Below are 13,787 nucleotides of genomic sequence, written 5' to 3'. Positions count from 1 at the left end.
GGGCCTCGTTAATTCCACGTAAGCACAAAACGTCGTAACGACCTCGTAAGCTTACGTGGAATTAACGAGGCTTATTTTTTTTTTTTATTTCCTCGTTATTTCCTCGTAGGTTTACGAGGTTTTAACGAGATATGTTGTCTAAACCCCTAAACCCTAAACCCCAAACCCCATCTTTCTTATCTCTTTTGTCTAAATCCCAAACTCCAAACCCCATTAATAATTTTCAAATCTTCAAAAGATTATATTTTTAAATCTTCAAAAGATTATATTTTCAAATCTTCAAATGATTATATTTTCAAATCTTCAAAAGATTATATTTTTAAATCTTCAAAAGATTATATTTTCAAATCTTCAAATGATTATATTTTCAAATCTTCAAATGATTATATTTAAATAAATAATTTGATTTTGTATAAGTTTAAATTAGGAAGAAGAGATTGATATTAGAATTTAAAGAATTGTGATTATAAATTTTGAGGTTTGAAATGTTAAGAATATTGAGGTTTGAGGTTTTGAATGAAAAATAAAGGATTGAGGTTTGGAATTGGAATATGAAGAGTAGAAGATAGGAAAGATGGTGTTTGTGGTTTGGGGTTTTTGATTTTAGAGGTTTAGAAAGAAAACCTCGTTAATTCCTCGTAATTTACGACGAAATAACGAGGAAAGTAGAAAAAAAGAAATACACGGGCCTCGTTAATTCCACGTAAGCACAAATCGTCGTAACGACCTCGTAAGCTTACGTGGAATTAACGAGGCTTTTTTTTTTTTTTATTTCCTCGTTATTTCCTCGTAGGTTTACGAGGTTTTAACGAGATATGTTGTCTAAACCCCTAAACCCTAAACCCCAAACCCCATCTTTCTTATCTCTTTTGTCTAAATCCCAAACTCCAAACCCCATTAATAATTTTCAAATCTTCAAAAGATTATATTTTTAAATCTTCAAAAGATTATATTTTCAATCTTCAAATGATTATATTTTCAAATCTTCAAAAGATTATATTTTTAAATCTTCAAAAGATTATATTTTCAAATCTTCAAATGATTATATTTAAATAAATAATTTGATTTTGTATAAGTTTAAATTAGGAAGAAGAGATTGATATTAGAAGTTAAAGAATTGTGGTTATAAATTTTGAGGTTTGATATGTTATGAATATATGAAGTAGAATATAAGAAAGATGGGGTTTAAGGTTTGGGGTTTAGAGTTTAGAGGTTTAGAAAATAACCTCGTTAATAACTCGTAACTTACGAAGCATTTACGAGGAACAGAAAGACGGGCCTCGAAATTTCATCGTTTTGTTTGGGACGGGCCTCGCAATTTCCTCGTAATGTTACGAGGGTTTTACGAGTAACAAAAAGACGGGCCTCGCTAATTTATCGTTTAATTTGGGACGGGCCTCGCAATTTCCTCGTAAGCTTACGAGGTTTTTACGAGAAAGAGGAACACGGGCCTCTTTAATTCCTCGTAAACTTACGAGGAAATTGCGAGACCTCCGTAACTTATATATACAACCTCACAAACCTCACACTGTCCATTCCTCCCAACTTCCTCTCCACTTCCTCCCCATTTCGTCTCTAACTCCTTTCCCATTCCTCTCTCCTCCGAAAATGGTAATTTCCTCGCCCCCTTTATTAGTTTAGACAATTTAGATAGGTGGTTAATTTAGGTGGTTAGTTTAGAGAATTTAGATAGGTTTACGGATTTTATGTTTGTTAGATAGATTTTTAAATTATTGATGATAGCTTTTTAATTATTGATGATCATAATCTCAAAAAAATATATTTTTGCAGGTTCGCCAGCGCATGCTTACTGCTCACTACAGGGAGATATTCGGTGAGCCTGGTAGTCAGTTAGACCCGCCAGGTTCTTCTTCAGGTGCCGGCGGTTCAGGTTCTTCAGATCAGGAGTCTGTTCCCGAGACTCAGCATTTCTTCCCTCCGATTCCTCCTCCGATGGCTCAGCCTCAGCCGATGGCTCAGCCGATGGCTCAGCCGATGGCTCAGCCGATGGCTCAACCGATGGTTCCTCCGATGGCTCCTCCGGTGCCTCCTCCGATGGCTCCTCCTGAGATCCCCGCCGCTGTTCATCCCGATCTCATGGTGCCACCTACTGTTCCGTTCTCGCAGTACACTGTCGAGGATATTCTTGGTATGCCAGGCAGAGCTGGTTTACCAATCATAGACCCCGACAGACCCGACGGGACTTTATGGTAAGTGTATTTTTTAAATAATTAATTTAATTTATAACTTCATTAAATAATTTAAATTTTCATTTTTTTCCAGGTTTGGGGTTGACAATTCCCTTGCGACAGATGTAACCGAGACGATTAAAGGTTACTTCTCCATGGCGCATCCAAACTGGAAATTGACGCCGATCTACATCCGAAAGACGTGGTTCAAGATTTACGCTGTAAGTAATTCTATTAATTAATTTTTTTTTTTATTAACTAATTATTAATTTTTTTTTTATTAACTAATTATTAATTTTTTTTTGCAGCAAAAGTATCATTGGTCCATCGGGGTCAGTGAGAGAGTGAGGAAGGCGTTTTACGAAAAGGCGCAAGTTCGCTTGTCGGACACGGTTTGCAACTGGAAGGGTGCCTGGATCGTCAAGGGGTACACCCGTGGCAAACCCGCTGAGCTTACCACGGATGTTTGGGACGGCCTCATCCGTTACTGGAAGGATCCTAACTCCATTAGGATCGCAAACATTTGTGCTGCCGCCCGTAACACGGTAGACGAGCACGGTAACGGCCCGATGCTACACTCTACGGGCCAAAAACCACATGCCGGTGTCCGTTTGAAAATGGTACGTAATTAAATATTTAATTATTATTTTTAATATAATTAAATATATTTCTAACAATTTTCTTAAATGTTTTTAGGCCAAAGAGTTGGGACGTCTCCCGACTCTTCCGGAACTTTACGAGCGGACCCACAAAAACAAGGCGGGCCAGTTTTTAGATGGCAAGTCCGAGCAAATCTACAACAACGTAATTGCTCGGGTTGAGGAGCGCCAGACTCAGCTGACCCAGCAGTCCGGCGACGGATTACCAGTTACCTTATCCACAACTGAAGTGGATAAGATTTACGAGGAGGTAAATTTTTTAACATTATATCTTTTTAATTATTAATTGATTAAATTTCCCTTTTAAATTTAACTAACAAATATAATTTTTTTGTTTTTAAGGTTGTCCCTAAGAAAAAGGGACGTACGTTGGGGATCGGTTCCGTCAATGATGTCCCGAGAGCGACATCATCTTATGCTCAGAGACAGACCGAAGAAGTCACTCAGTTGCGTTCCGAGCTGGGCGCGACCAAAAGCCGTGTGAGTGGACTCGAAGCCTTCATCGACGTTATAGCGTCCACAAATCCGGAATGGGAAGCTTTGTTGAGGAACATGAAACAACAAAATCCCATTCCAGGCGAGTCATCGGGCACACATAACGAGGAGGATGTTACGAGGAGGAGCGAGGAATTCTACGAGGCGATGAACGAGCCTTAGTTTTTTTAGTTTTTTTTCGGTTTATGTATTATAAAATCCAAAACTTAATTATATATAAAATATTTTGTTGCTTGTGAATTTTATTTAAAATTTATTTATAAATCCAATATTTAAATATTTTTATTTTGTTAAATTAATAATTATTATATTTATCAAATAATATTTTATTAATTCGAAAAATGGAAGTCTACGAGTTATTTACGACGAAAATGTTTCCGAGAAATTTACGAAGAAATAGTTTCGAGGTTTTTACGAGGAAAGTCTTTCGAGGTCTTTACGAGGAAAGGCTTTCGAGGTTTTTACGAGGAAAACCTTTCAACGATTCTACATCGATTTTACGAGGAAATCCTTTCAAGGATATTACATCGAATTTACGAGGATATGATTTCAAGGATCTTACGTGTAAGTAACGACGCGAGGTTCACGTGGTTTGTACGAGGAAATTAGGCGAGTGATTTACGAGGAAATGGGGCGTGGAACTTACGACGAAATATTAACTTCGTCTTTACGAGGAAAGAGAAACCTCGCTATACTACGAGGAAATGGCGACGAATCCTTTTTTACGACGGACGAAAAACGACGAAAGGCTTTTCCTCGTTAATTCCTCGTAAACCTCCTTTTACGAGGAATTAACGAGGAAAATGGCCCTCGTTAATTATTTGTTTTCTTGTAGTGGTTCTTTTGCCTGAATTTCTTTGGGTGATGTTAAGCCTTTCAAAACCAGTTGGAAGGGCATGTGAAAGTGTTACATACGTGGAAACAGTACAACTGTGTCTCTGGAGAAACACTTGAAATCATCTCAGCAGATGACCGTGTATGTTTTTAATTATTTGTATACTATAGATTTATTGTTATTTGTTTCATTTAATTCTATTAAATAACTACCTATTCCTGATTTGTATTTGTACATGTTAAAGAGATGCTAAATTCATGCTTCGTGCAAAAAGATGTACCGGGAAAGTAAGGGGCGGCTTCTACCAGTTGGAGTTTGGAGGAATATTCAAAATTTCACTTTCAGTCCAGCAACACGGATGTACAGATCAACTGAATATTCATACAAAATGGCTTTGTTCATAACACAACAACTAGATCGAATCATGTGAATGATGACATGTTTCTAAGTCTGAAATATTTTCAGTTGGTTATGAGTGGATCGCTGCAAGAATGTTTCCTCATAGGTACTAAAACAACAAATTATGTGTCTATATGATATACCATGAATTTCACTCGTTTTTAGCCATGGTATATGAGAGTTTTCAATCATATTTATTACGTTTTCAAAGTGTTTTAGAGTATTTTCAGGCACAGGTACTTAATTGAAGAAAGCAATACTTTTAAGGCATTTTTGGAATATTCTCACGAATGAAGAATCGACCGATAGGAATCATTCGAGATCGGACGATTAGAGTCAATTACAATCGATCGACAGAGATGGAAGAGTGTCGATCGATATTTAGCCATTCGATGGATTACGATTTAGAAGATTTTCAAGTATCATAAAGTGTGCTATTTACACAATTAGTCAGTGGCCGCCTGTTAGGCTTTATATACTAGGGTTTTGTATCATTTTAGAGGCAGACTTGCCTAGAGACCTATTGGAGAAGAGAAGCAATTTGGTTACCTTAGGAGAAGAGTTAGAGTTGGAGAGATAGATCTGAGACTGCAAAACAGAGAAGATCTTGAACTCCCTTTTTATCTTACTCATTACTCTTTGTGTTCCTTATTTCATATTAAGTTTTATTCAAACCATCATGATCTTGTCTCTCATGAATATGTCTGAGTAAACCTAATTGTTAGATTTAGGTTTCTCATAAGGGTGAATCATGTGATGAGATTGAGATATTTGTTAGGGTTGTTAAATTAGTTCTTTCACTTAGTTATTCTTAATACTAGATTTAGGATTGATCACCCTTAAATCTAGATCTTAGGATTGAAGAGATAACCAACTGTATACTCTCAATACACTGAAACAAACTAAAGTGATCTAACTGACTAGACTCATGCGAAAGGTGGTCTAGATCATTAGAGAACGTGTTCAACCAAATCGATAATGCTTGCTAGAATTACCATCGATCGACACAACCATCGTTGTAGTGATCGACTGTATGAAAGGTGTATCGATCGATTAAGACAAAAATCGTATCGATCGACTCTTTTCCGAGATCAACAAACGACAGTTGAGATCCGGGATCTAGTAAAGGAGACCCTACTGGTCGTACCAATTGATTGAGTTCAAAGGACTAAAGCCCTAATGTCGCTTTCAAACTGCATAAATTCATACATGAGAAATACCTGAATCTAGCTATTCTCCCCCATTTAGAAACAACCTTCACTTAAGTTACTGAACAACTCCCTTATTCACATTAATATTTACTGCTTTAAAACATATAAAACCTTAAGTCTATCTTTATTTCTATTTAATTAAGCCTTCAAGTAATCCTAGAGTCTTTGTGGATTCGATCCCTAAGTACTGCATCTGAACCTCTTATTTGAGAGAGTAATTCACTTTTTAGGGTAATTTGAGTGATATCAAATTTGGCGCCGTTGCCGGGGACTCTTTCTTATTACTTTTAGATTTAATTTAGAATTTAGCATAGACTTTGTTACTTTTGCTAATTTTCTATTCTTTTGTTTTACAACACAAAGGATGGAGAATACAGATGTCGGCCAAGCATCGATCGACACGGAACATTGTCAATCGAGCGACGCAGATACGGAAGAATCGATCGTTTCATCCGGAACGTTATCGATCAATACCACTCAGCCGGAAGCAGGTAAGTACCCTCTTACCGACGCTAATAATGAGAAAGTAGTCCAAACTGAACCAATAGGTCAATCAAGCAACACTTCTAGCAAAACTAATGAAAAACAGGGGACTGAAATCCCTGTTAAGTCAAACTCTACCTTGAACATAGGTAACGAAATTAAATTGCCCTTGCAAGACTACTTAAACCCCGATAGGACCTATTCCAATAGGTCCGCTATCAGAATACCTGACGACGTCACCTCGAAAACCAAGTTTAATGTTGATTATTATAATATGATGCGTCAAAACCCTTTTAAAGGATCTTCTGTAGAACATCCACAAGACCACATCGAGGGTCTAGAGGAATTAATTCCAGACGAGTATATTCGTTGCAGACTTTTTCCATTTTCATTAGAAGGGGGAGCCTTATGATGGCTAAACTGTCTACCAAGAGGATCCCTGACTAGCTGGAAAGAGATTAGAAATGCTTTCCTTAAGCAATTCTTCGACGATACTCGTTATTGGGAAGTGAGGAGGAAAATCTCTACCTTCCGTCAAGATCCTCAGGAATCATTCAAAAATGCATGGGGAAGATTCAAGAGTTACGAACTCGAATGCCCCCACCATGGTTATCCAGAACCACAATTTCTTAAGATCTTTTACAAAGGTGTTATTCTGAGCTATAAGACAACGCTTGATACAGCAAGCAAAGGGAATTTTGTTACTAGAAATCCTATGGAAGCAAGACGCCTAATCGAAAACATGGCAACAGGAAGATCTTATGAAGAGATGAATGAAGAAAAAGAAAAAGAAAAAACTATAATCTCAATAGAAAATACTGAGTTAGCCGAGATTAAAAATTCAATAAATTCGTTTCATTCCCTTCTAACAGATCGAAACCCACCTAACCTAAGTCAGTACTACAATAAAACTCCTCCTATATCAGACAATGAGCTCGACTTTATAGAAGAATTAGATGATACTGATTCTCATTCTGTGTTTAACGTCGACTGCTTTACACAAGACTATGAAATCTGTATACAGTCTCGTACTGGAAGAGAAAAGTACAATCTAAAACAGGCTCTTACAGGAAACCATAAAATGAAATCCGAATTCAACGGAAAAGTAAATAGTGTTTACGGTGAGCTAAATCAGAAGATGGATTCTCTAATTGAACACCTACGGGGAATGGAAGCCAAAATTGCTAACCTTGCAACTACTCTAAAAAGAGAGATAGGTCGTCTTCCTGGAAGGACCGATGCTAACCCTGGAGCAAAACGCCAGGTATATGTCGTGATGTTACGAAGCGGAAAATACCTTGAAACGAATCCCAGAAAATATGCCAGCAATAAAAAATTCATCGATAACGCGGGAAAAAGAAATTCCAACCCCATAGAACTTCTCGACAATGACTCCGACTCAGGAACATCAGAACAAAGGAAAATCTCTTCAAATAAAAAGAATCAGGGGAAAACTATAGATTTAGACAAAGAGAATCCCGATGCCGAAGTCGAAATCGACCATCTGGACGAACCAAATGTCGATCGATCCTCTGGGAAGGAAAACGATCGACCGTCTAGCGGCACCAGCAATAGCAATACACAATCTACCGGGACTGAAAGAGTCTATAGAACTCCTCCCCCATTTCCTCCAAACAAACCACAAACTAAGAAAGCATTGGAACATGCAATCTGCAAAAAGGCTTTCGACAAGATCACTCTCGAGATGTCTCTCAGTGACGCTCTTAAGATAGCCCCCTCGGTGAAAAAGTACGTAAAAGATATGATATCCTCGAGTGGAGAACAAAGCGTCATGCTGGTGTCAGAGGAAGTAAGTGCGATGATAAAAGGAGAAACTTCAATCAAAAGGTCTGACCCTGGTAGTTTTGTCCTAGATTGTAAGATACAAAACACACGTTTTCCTCGATCTCTATGTGATCTTGGTTCTAGTGTAAACCTCATGCCATACTCTGTGGCAGTTTCACTAGGATATAATAAATTCGTTCCAACGCCTATTACGCTAGTTTTTGCTGATCGTTCTATTAAGGTACCTGAGGGAATCCTCGTAGATGTACCAGTCAAAATTGATGATTTCTTCATACCAGCAGATTTTGTTGTACTCAAGTATAAACAATTGCCGCAAGACCCCCTTATATTAGGTCAGCCCTTTTTGGCTACAGCAGGAGCAATAATAGATTGTAAAGGAGGAAAGATTAACTTAAATGTCGGAGATATATCAATGAACTTCGACATGGAAAAACTAGTAAAACGTCCTCTGATAGACGATCACGCCTTTTACACAGAAGAAGTTTCTGAGCTGGAGAAAGAATACCTTACGTATATATGTGCTACCAATTCATCAGAAGACACATTCACTCCTGATGAACAAGAAATTATGAACGTAGATAGCAGAACAGAAGATTATGTGAACCTTATGGACGCAAGTATCGGAGATGCAAATGAAGAAATTGATGATTCTGAAATCATTACGGATCAATTCCTTAAGGAAACTATTGATTGTTCATTTTCTTCATCGACCAAATGGACTAAAGAAAAAGCGCCCAAGGTGGAACTGAAACCACTTCCAGCTGGCATGAAATATGCATTCCTTTGCGATAAATCATACCCTGTCATTGTTAACGCTAATCTCAAGAATGGAGAGCTTGCGCTTCTTTTAAACAAGCTGCGTAAGTATCGGAGAGCGATCGGGTATTCTCTCGATGATATTCCCGGAATAGCTCCTGACCTTTGCATGCACCGCATCCACCTCGAAGAAGATGCAAAAACATCTATTAGGCAGCAAAGGAGACTCAACCCAAACCTAAAAGAGGTAGTGAAAAAGGAAATAATTAAACTTCTGGATGCTGGAGTTATATATCTTATCTCAGATAGTAAATGGGTAAGCCCTGTGCATGTTGTACCAAAGAAAGGTGGGATCACAGTGGTTAAAAACGATAAAGATGAACTTATCCCCACACGCACTGTCACTGGACATCGAATGTCTATTGATTACAGGAAACTGAATGCTGCTACTAGAAAAGACCATTTTCCCTTACCTTTCATCGATCAAATGCTCGAAAGACTGGCTAGCCATAAATATTACTGTTTTCTTGACGGATATTCGGGATTTTTCCAGATACCGATACATCCTGAAGATCAAGAAAAGACAACTTCTACTTGTCCTTACGGAACATTTGCATATCGCAGAATGCCATTTGGACTATTTAACGCACCAGCCACTTTCCAACGCTGCATGATGTCAATATTCACAGATATGATCAAAGATTTCATGGAAGTCTTTATGGACGATTTTTCGGTTTACGGATCAAGTTTTAAGGATTGCCTAGACAACCTGTGCAAGGTATTGGAAAGATGCGAAGAAAAGAATCTTGTCCTAAATTGGGAAAAATGTCATTTCATGGTAAACGATGGTATAGTCCTTGGACATAAAGTTTTCACAGCTGGAATCGAAGTAGACAGAGCTAAAATTGAAGTAATGACTGGTCTACCGGCACCCACAAACGATAGAGACATACGAAGTTTCCTTGGACATGCTGGATTTTACAGACGATTCATACAAGATTTCAGTAAAATTGCTAGACCCCTGAACAATATTTTGTGCAAAGAAGTTAAATTCGATTTTACGCCAGAATATAAGGAAGCTTTCGAAGCGCTGAAAAAGTCTTTATAACTGCCCGAGTCGTACAACCACCAGATTGGAATCTCCCTTTCGAGATTATGTGCGATGCGAGTGATTTCGCAGTTGGAGCGGTTCTAGGACAACGAAAAGATAAGAAACTACATGCTATACTACTATGCGAGTCGCACACTCGACGAAGCGCAACGGAATTACTCTACCACAGAAAAAGAGTTACTAGCAGTGGTTTATGCTTTCGAAAAATTCCGCCAATACTTAGTTGGAGCACATGTTATAGTCCACACTGATCATGCTGCCATCAAATATTTAATGCAGAAGAAAGATGCTAAACCAAGACTAATAAGATGGATCTTACTACTCCAAGAGTTCGATATCGAGATCAAAGATAAAAGAGGAGTAGACAACGGTGTCGCTGATCATCTTTCCAGGATTCAAATTGAGGATAAAGTTCTTATAGACGATTTCTTTCCTACAGAGAATATAACTCTTTTGGACACGTCATTCATAGGTCACATATCGCTCATATCTGACGGATTGCTGGACGAATCAAATGGCAAATTGACAACCGACACTACTGATGTAAGATCAATCATATCCATCAGCGATAGAACATCAACAGAACTTATTGACATACCAGTTAAGGTTGCTTGTAATGCTTTGAATCATAATATATCTGATGTCTCTCTACAAGAAGCAAACGCGATTGGACGGAACATCAAAGATCGCCCTTGGTATGCCGATATAGTCAACTATTTAGCCGCTGATTTTGAACCAGAAAATTTAAAAGGTTATGAAAGAAAGAAATTCTTTCGTGAAGTTCAGAGATACCATTGGGATGAGCCCTATCTCTACAAGCACTGTTCTGACGGCATATATAGAAGATGCGTCTCTGAAGCTGAAATTCCGAACATTATTTACCAATGTCACAGCTCTGATTACGCAGGACATTTCGCTACTTTTAAAACAGTTTCCAAAATTCTCCAAGCAGGATTTTGGTGGCCAACAACATTTCGCGATGTTCATGCTCATATAGCACAATGCGACAGATGTCAGCGGAGAGGAAAAATAAGCAAGAGACATGAGATGGAACAAAAATTTATCTTGGAAGTAGAAGTTTCGACTGTTGGGGAATAGATTTTATGGGTCCTTTCCCATCTTCTTATGGCAACAAATATATCCTGGTCGCTGTAGACTACGTCTCAAAATGGGTTGAGGCAGTTGCTTCTCCAACAAATGATGCATCTGTAGTTATCAAACTTTTCAAGAGCATTATCTTCCCAAGATTTGGAGTTCCCAGAATAGTCATTAGTGACGGTGGATCACACTTCATCAACAAAGTTTTCGACCGATTGCTTGAGAAGAATGGTGTCCACCATCGAGTGGCTACACCCTATCACCCACAAACCAGTGGACAAGTGGAAGTTTCGAACCGACAAATCAAGGAAATCTTGGAGAAGACTGTCCGAATAGACAGGAAAGATTGGTCTCGCAAACTAGACAATGCCTTATGGGCATATCGGACCGCTTATAAAACACCACTGGGAACGACACCCTTTCACTTGCTGTACGGAAAATCATGCCATTTACCAGTTGAACTGGAGCACAAGGCAGCCTGGGCAACCAAATTATTAAATTTTGATATTAAGCCAGCTGCCGAGAGACGACTAATTCAGCTCAACGAGCTCGATGAAATACGACATTTGGCATATGAAAATTCGAAGTTATATAAGGAACGAACAAAAGCTTATCACGATAAGAAAATCATATCTAGACACTTTGAACCGAATGATCAAGTTCTCCTATATAACTCCAGATTAAACCTTTTCCCTGGAAAACTAAAATCTCGTTGGTCAGGACCTTTTACAATCAAGGAAGTAAAACCTTCCGGAGCACTAACGATCGTTAGTGAAGAAGGCGACGAGTTCACAGTAAACGGGCAGCGAGTAAAACATTATTGGGCCAAACCACCAGATATAAAGCCCCTTCCGCTGCTACCACCCGGTGATAACTAAAAACAGTTATCCTAAGTCGAGCTAAAGACTTTAAACTAAGCGCTGAATGGGAGGCAACCCATTTTTTTTTTTTTATTTTAATTTCATATTTTCATCCTTATTTAACTTTATTTTCAATTTTAATTTCATTTATATTCATATTTATTTTACTTAATTCATTTAGTTAGAAATTTAATCTTTAGTTAGTAACATTTTAATTATTTTCAAAGCATTCACTTTCACATATGCATAAAATCGATCGATATCAACAAGTTGTATCGATCGACACGGGGATGTCGAGGCAACTTCTCATTTAACTCGACATCCGCCTCTTCTTCCTTATTTCGCAAACCCTAGCCGAATCTTAAAACTCCCTTTTCTCTCTCGATTCTTGACGATTTCCATTGAATCTTTGCCCAAAACCACTCGATTTCAAGCCCTCCATCTGTTTTCATTCGCATTTCTCTCATTATCCAAGGTATTGGTCCGAAATTCTCTTTGGATTGAAACCCTAGGGTTTGGGTTTTGAATTGGGGAAAATCGGGTCGATTTGGTGCAATTCTAGGGCGTTTTAGATGTTTAAACCGGTTATCTAAGTGCTAGGATAGTTTGTTATGCTCCAATCCTCTCTTTCGATTCGTTTTCGTATGAACTGTTGAATTGCAGGTTTCGCGAGTCGCTATCGATCGACACAGACTTTGTCCTGTCGATCGATTTCCGATTCTCTGATGAACACTGATTTGATCTATCGATCGACACACACGAGTGTGCATCGGTCGATATTACTCTCTTTCGCGAACCAATGCTAACTTACTCGTTTTACTTTTCTTTTCAGATGAGCACAGATTCGGACACTGAGAGAGAGAGAGGAGGACGAAGAGGAGGAGTGATCCCGCTGGCCCTTCAAACCGCCGGCAACCACGAGTCCCGAGGGACGACGAGAGGCCTCCATGGCCACATGAGGATAAGACCCCCATCGCTTACAGGGAGGGTCGCAACTTCTCGACCCGAGGGCAGTCATCTCCAGCAGAGAGTGTCTCGATAGAGAGCTCACAGAGCAGTGGCGACTACGACAGCCTGCACTACAACGCCTGGATCGATGTCGACATCGAGCCTACACGCTTCATTGACCCGGAGGTCACACACAAGATGCGGATCCAGGATGATCTGTACGCGATGATTGCTCAGCTCGGTTGGGCACCATAGCCACGCACGCCTACGACCTCCACGTTCCGTTGGTGCGCCAGTTCATGGCCTCTGTCCGTCTCACCTACCGCCATGACGGTCCTAAAGTCGCGGGCGACGGCGTTCTCTCTTTCTTTGCTCGAGGGAAGAGATACTCGATCACCATCCCCCAGCTCTGCAGCATTTTCGGTTTTGAGGAGGATGCGACATCTTGCAGGTTCTCGCCTCTCCCTGGTGCGAGCGACTTCTGGAAGATCATAGGCACAGGCAGCTGGAGCGGCTCAGCGACTCAGTCTGACGTTCGTCACCCGACGCTCCGCTACTTCCTACGGGCTATTGCCAACACTCTGTTGTGCAAGATGGAGCCCAACAAGGTGCGCCTACATGATCTCTCACTGCTCTTCCCAGCGTGAACGGACTGGTCGATCTCTCTCACCTCGACACTGCGGGACTGGTAGTCCCCAACCTTGGAGCTCTCTTCGCCGAGCATCTGATCTCACTGAAGAAGAAACCCTTCTCGGGTTCGGGTAGGAAGAAGGAGAGTGTGGGTAGTCTTCTCACACCGATCTTTGAGTTCTGTGGTGTCCGTCTGGACAGGAGTACCGCAGACCGCCGCCATCTCTTCATGGACGAGCAGCACCTGATGCACTGCGTCTGGCTCAAGGAGAGCCTTCTCTGGTTTTTCAGGATTGACCGCCGCTTC

General features: G+C 39.7%; 1 protein-coding gene and 1 non-coding gene across 2 annotated transcripts; one reads left to right on the top strand and one right to left on the bottom strand.

Annotated features, from left to right (window-relative positions):
- The first annotated feature begins 820 nt into the window (after positions 1 to 820).
- Positions 821 to 3,583, top strand: LOC130499147 (uncharacterized). The gene is made up of 6 exons (XM_056993081.1): positions 821 to 1,611; positions 1,792 to 2,210; positions 2,284 to 2,410; positions 2,498 to 2,809; positions 2,886 to 3,098; positions 3,191 to 3,583. Exons 1-6 carry the CDS (start codon positions 1,609 to 1,611, stop codon positions 3,503 to 3,505), a joined length of 1,389 nt encoding a protein of 462 aa, XP_056849061.1. The 5' UTR covers positions 821 to 1,608; the 3' UTR covers positions 3,506 to 3,583.
- A 3,193-nt stretch (positions 3,584 to 6,776) lies between these two features.
- On the bottom strand, positions 6,777 to 6,883 carry LOC130499352 (small nucleolar RNA R71). Its single transcript, XR_008938230.1, has one exon. It is a non-coding gene; the product is annotated as a small nucleolar RNA R71 (small nucleolar RNA).
- Between the last annotated feature and the right edge of the window lie 6,904 nt (positions 6,884 to 13,787).

The sequence above is a fragment of the Raphanus sativus genome, chromosome 8, assembly GCF_000801105.2.
Source record: "Raphanus sativus cultivar WK10039 chromosome 8, ASM80110v3, whole genome shotgun sequence".
NCBI classification, from domain to species: Eukaryota; Viridiplantae; Streptophyta; class Magnoliopsida; order Brassicales; family Brassicaceae; genus Raphanus; species Raphanus sativus.
Note: the sequence above shows the minus strand (reverse complement) of the source record. Positions and strands in the feature narration are given on the sequence as shown.

What these genes read in the sequence shown, in the direction of transcription:
- LOC130499147 (XM_056993081.1), top strand. An exon ending in CGTGGTTCAAGATTTACGCT is followed by an intron (nt 2,411 to 2,497) that starts GTAAGTAATTCT and finishes TTTTTTTTGCAG; the next exon opens with CAAAAGTATCATTGGTCCAT. An exon ending in CCGGTGTCCGTTTGAAAATG is followed by an intron (nt 2,810 to 2,885) that starts GTACGTAATTAA and finishes AAATGTTTTTAG; the next exon opens with GCCAAAGAGTTGGGACGTCT.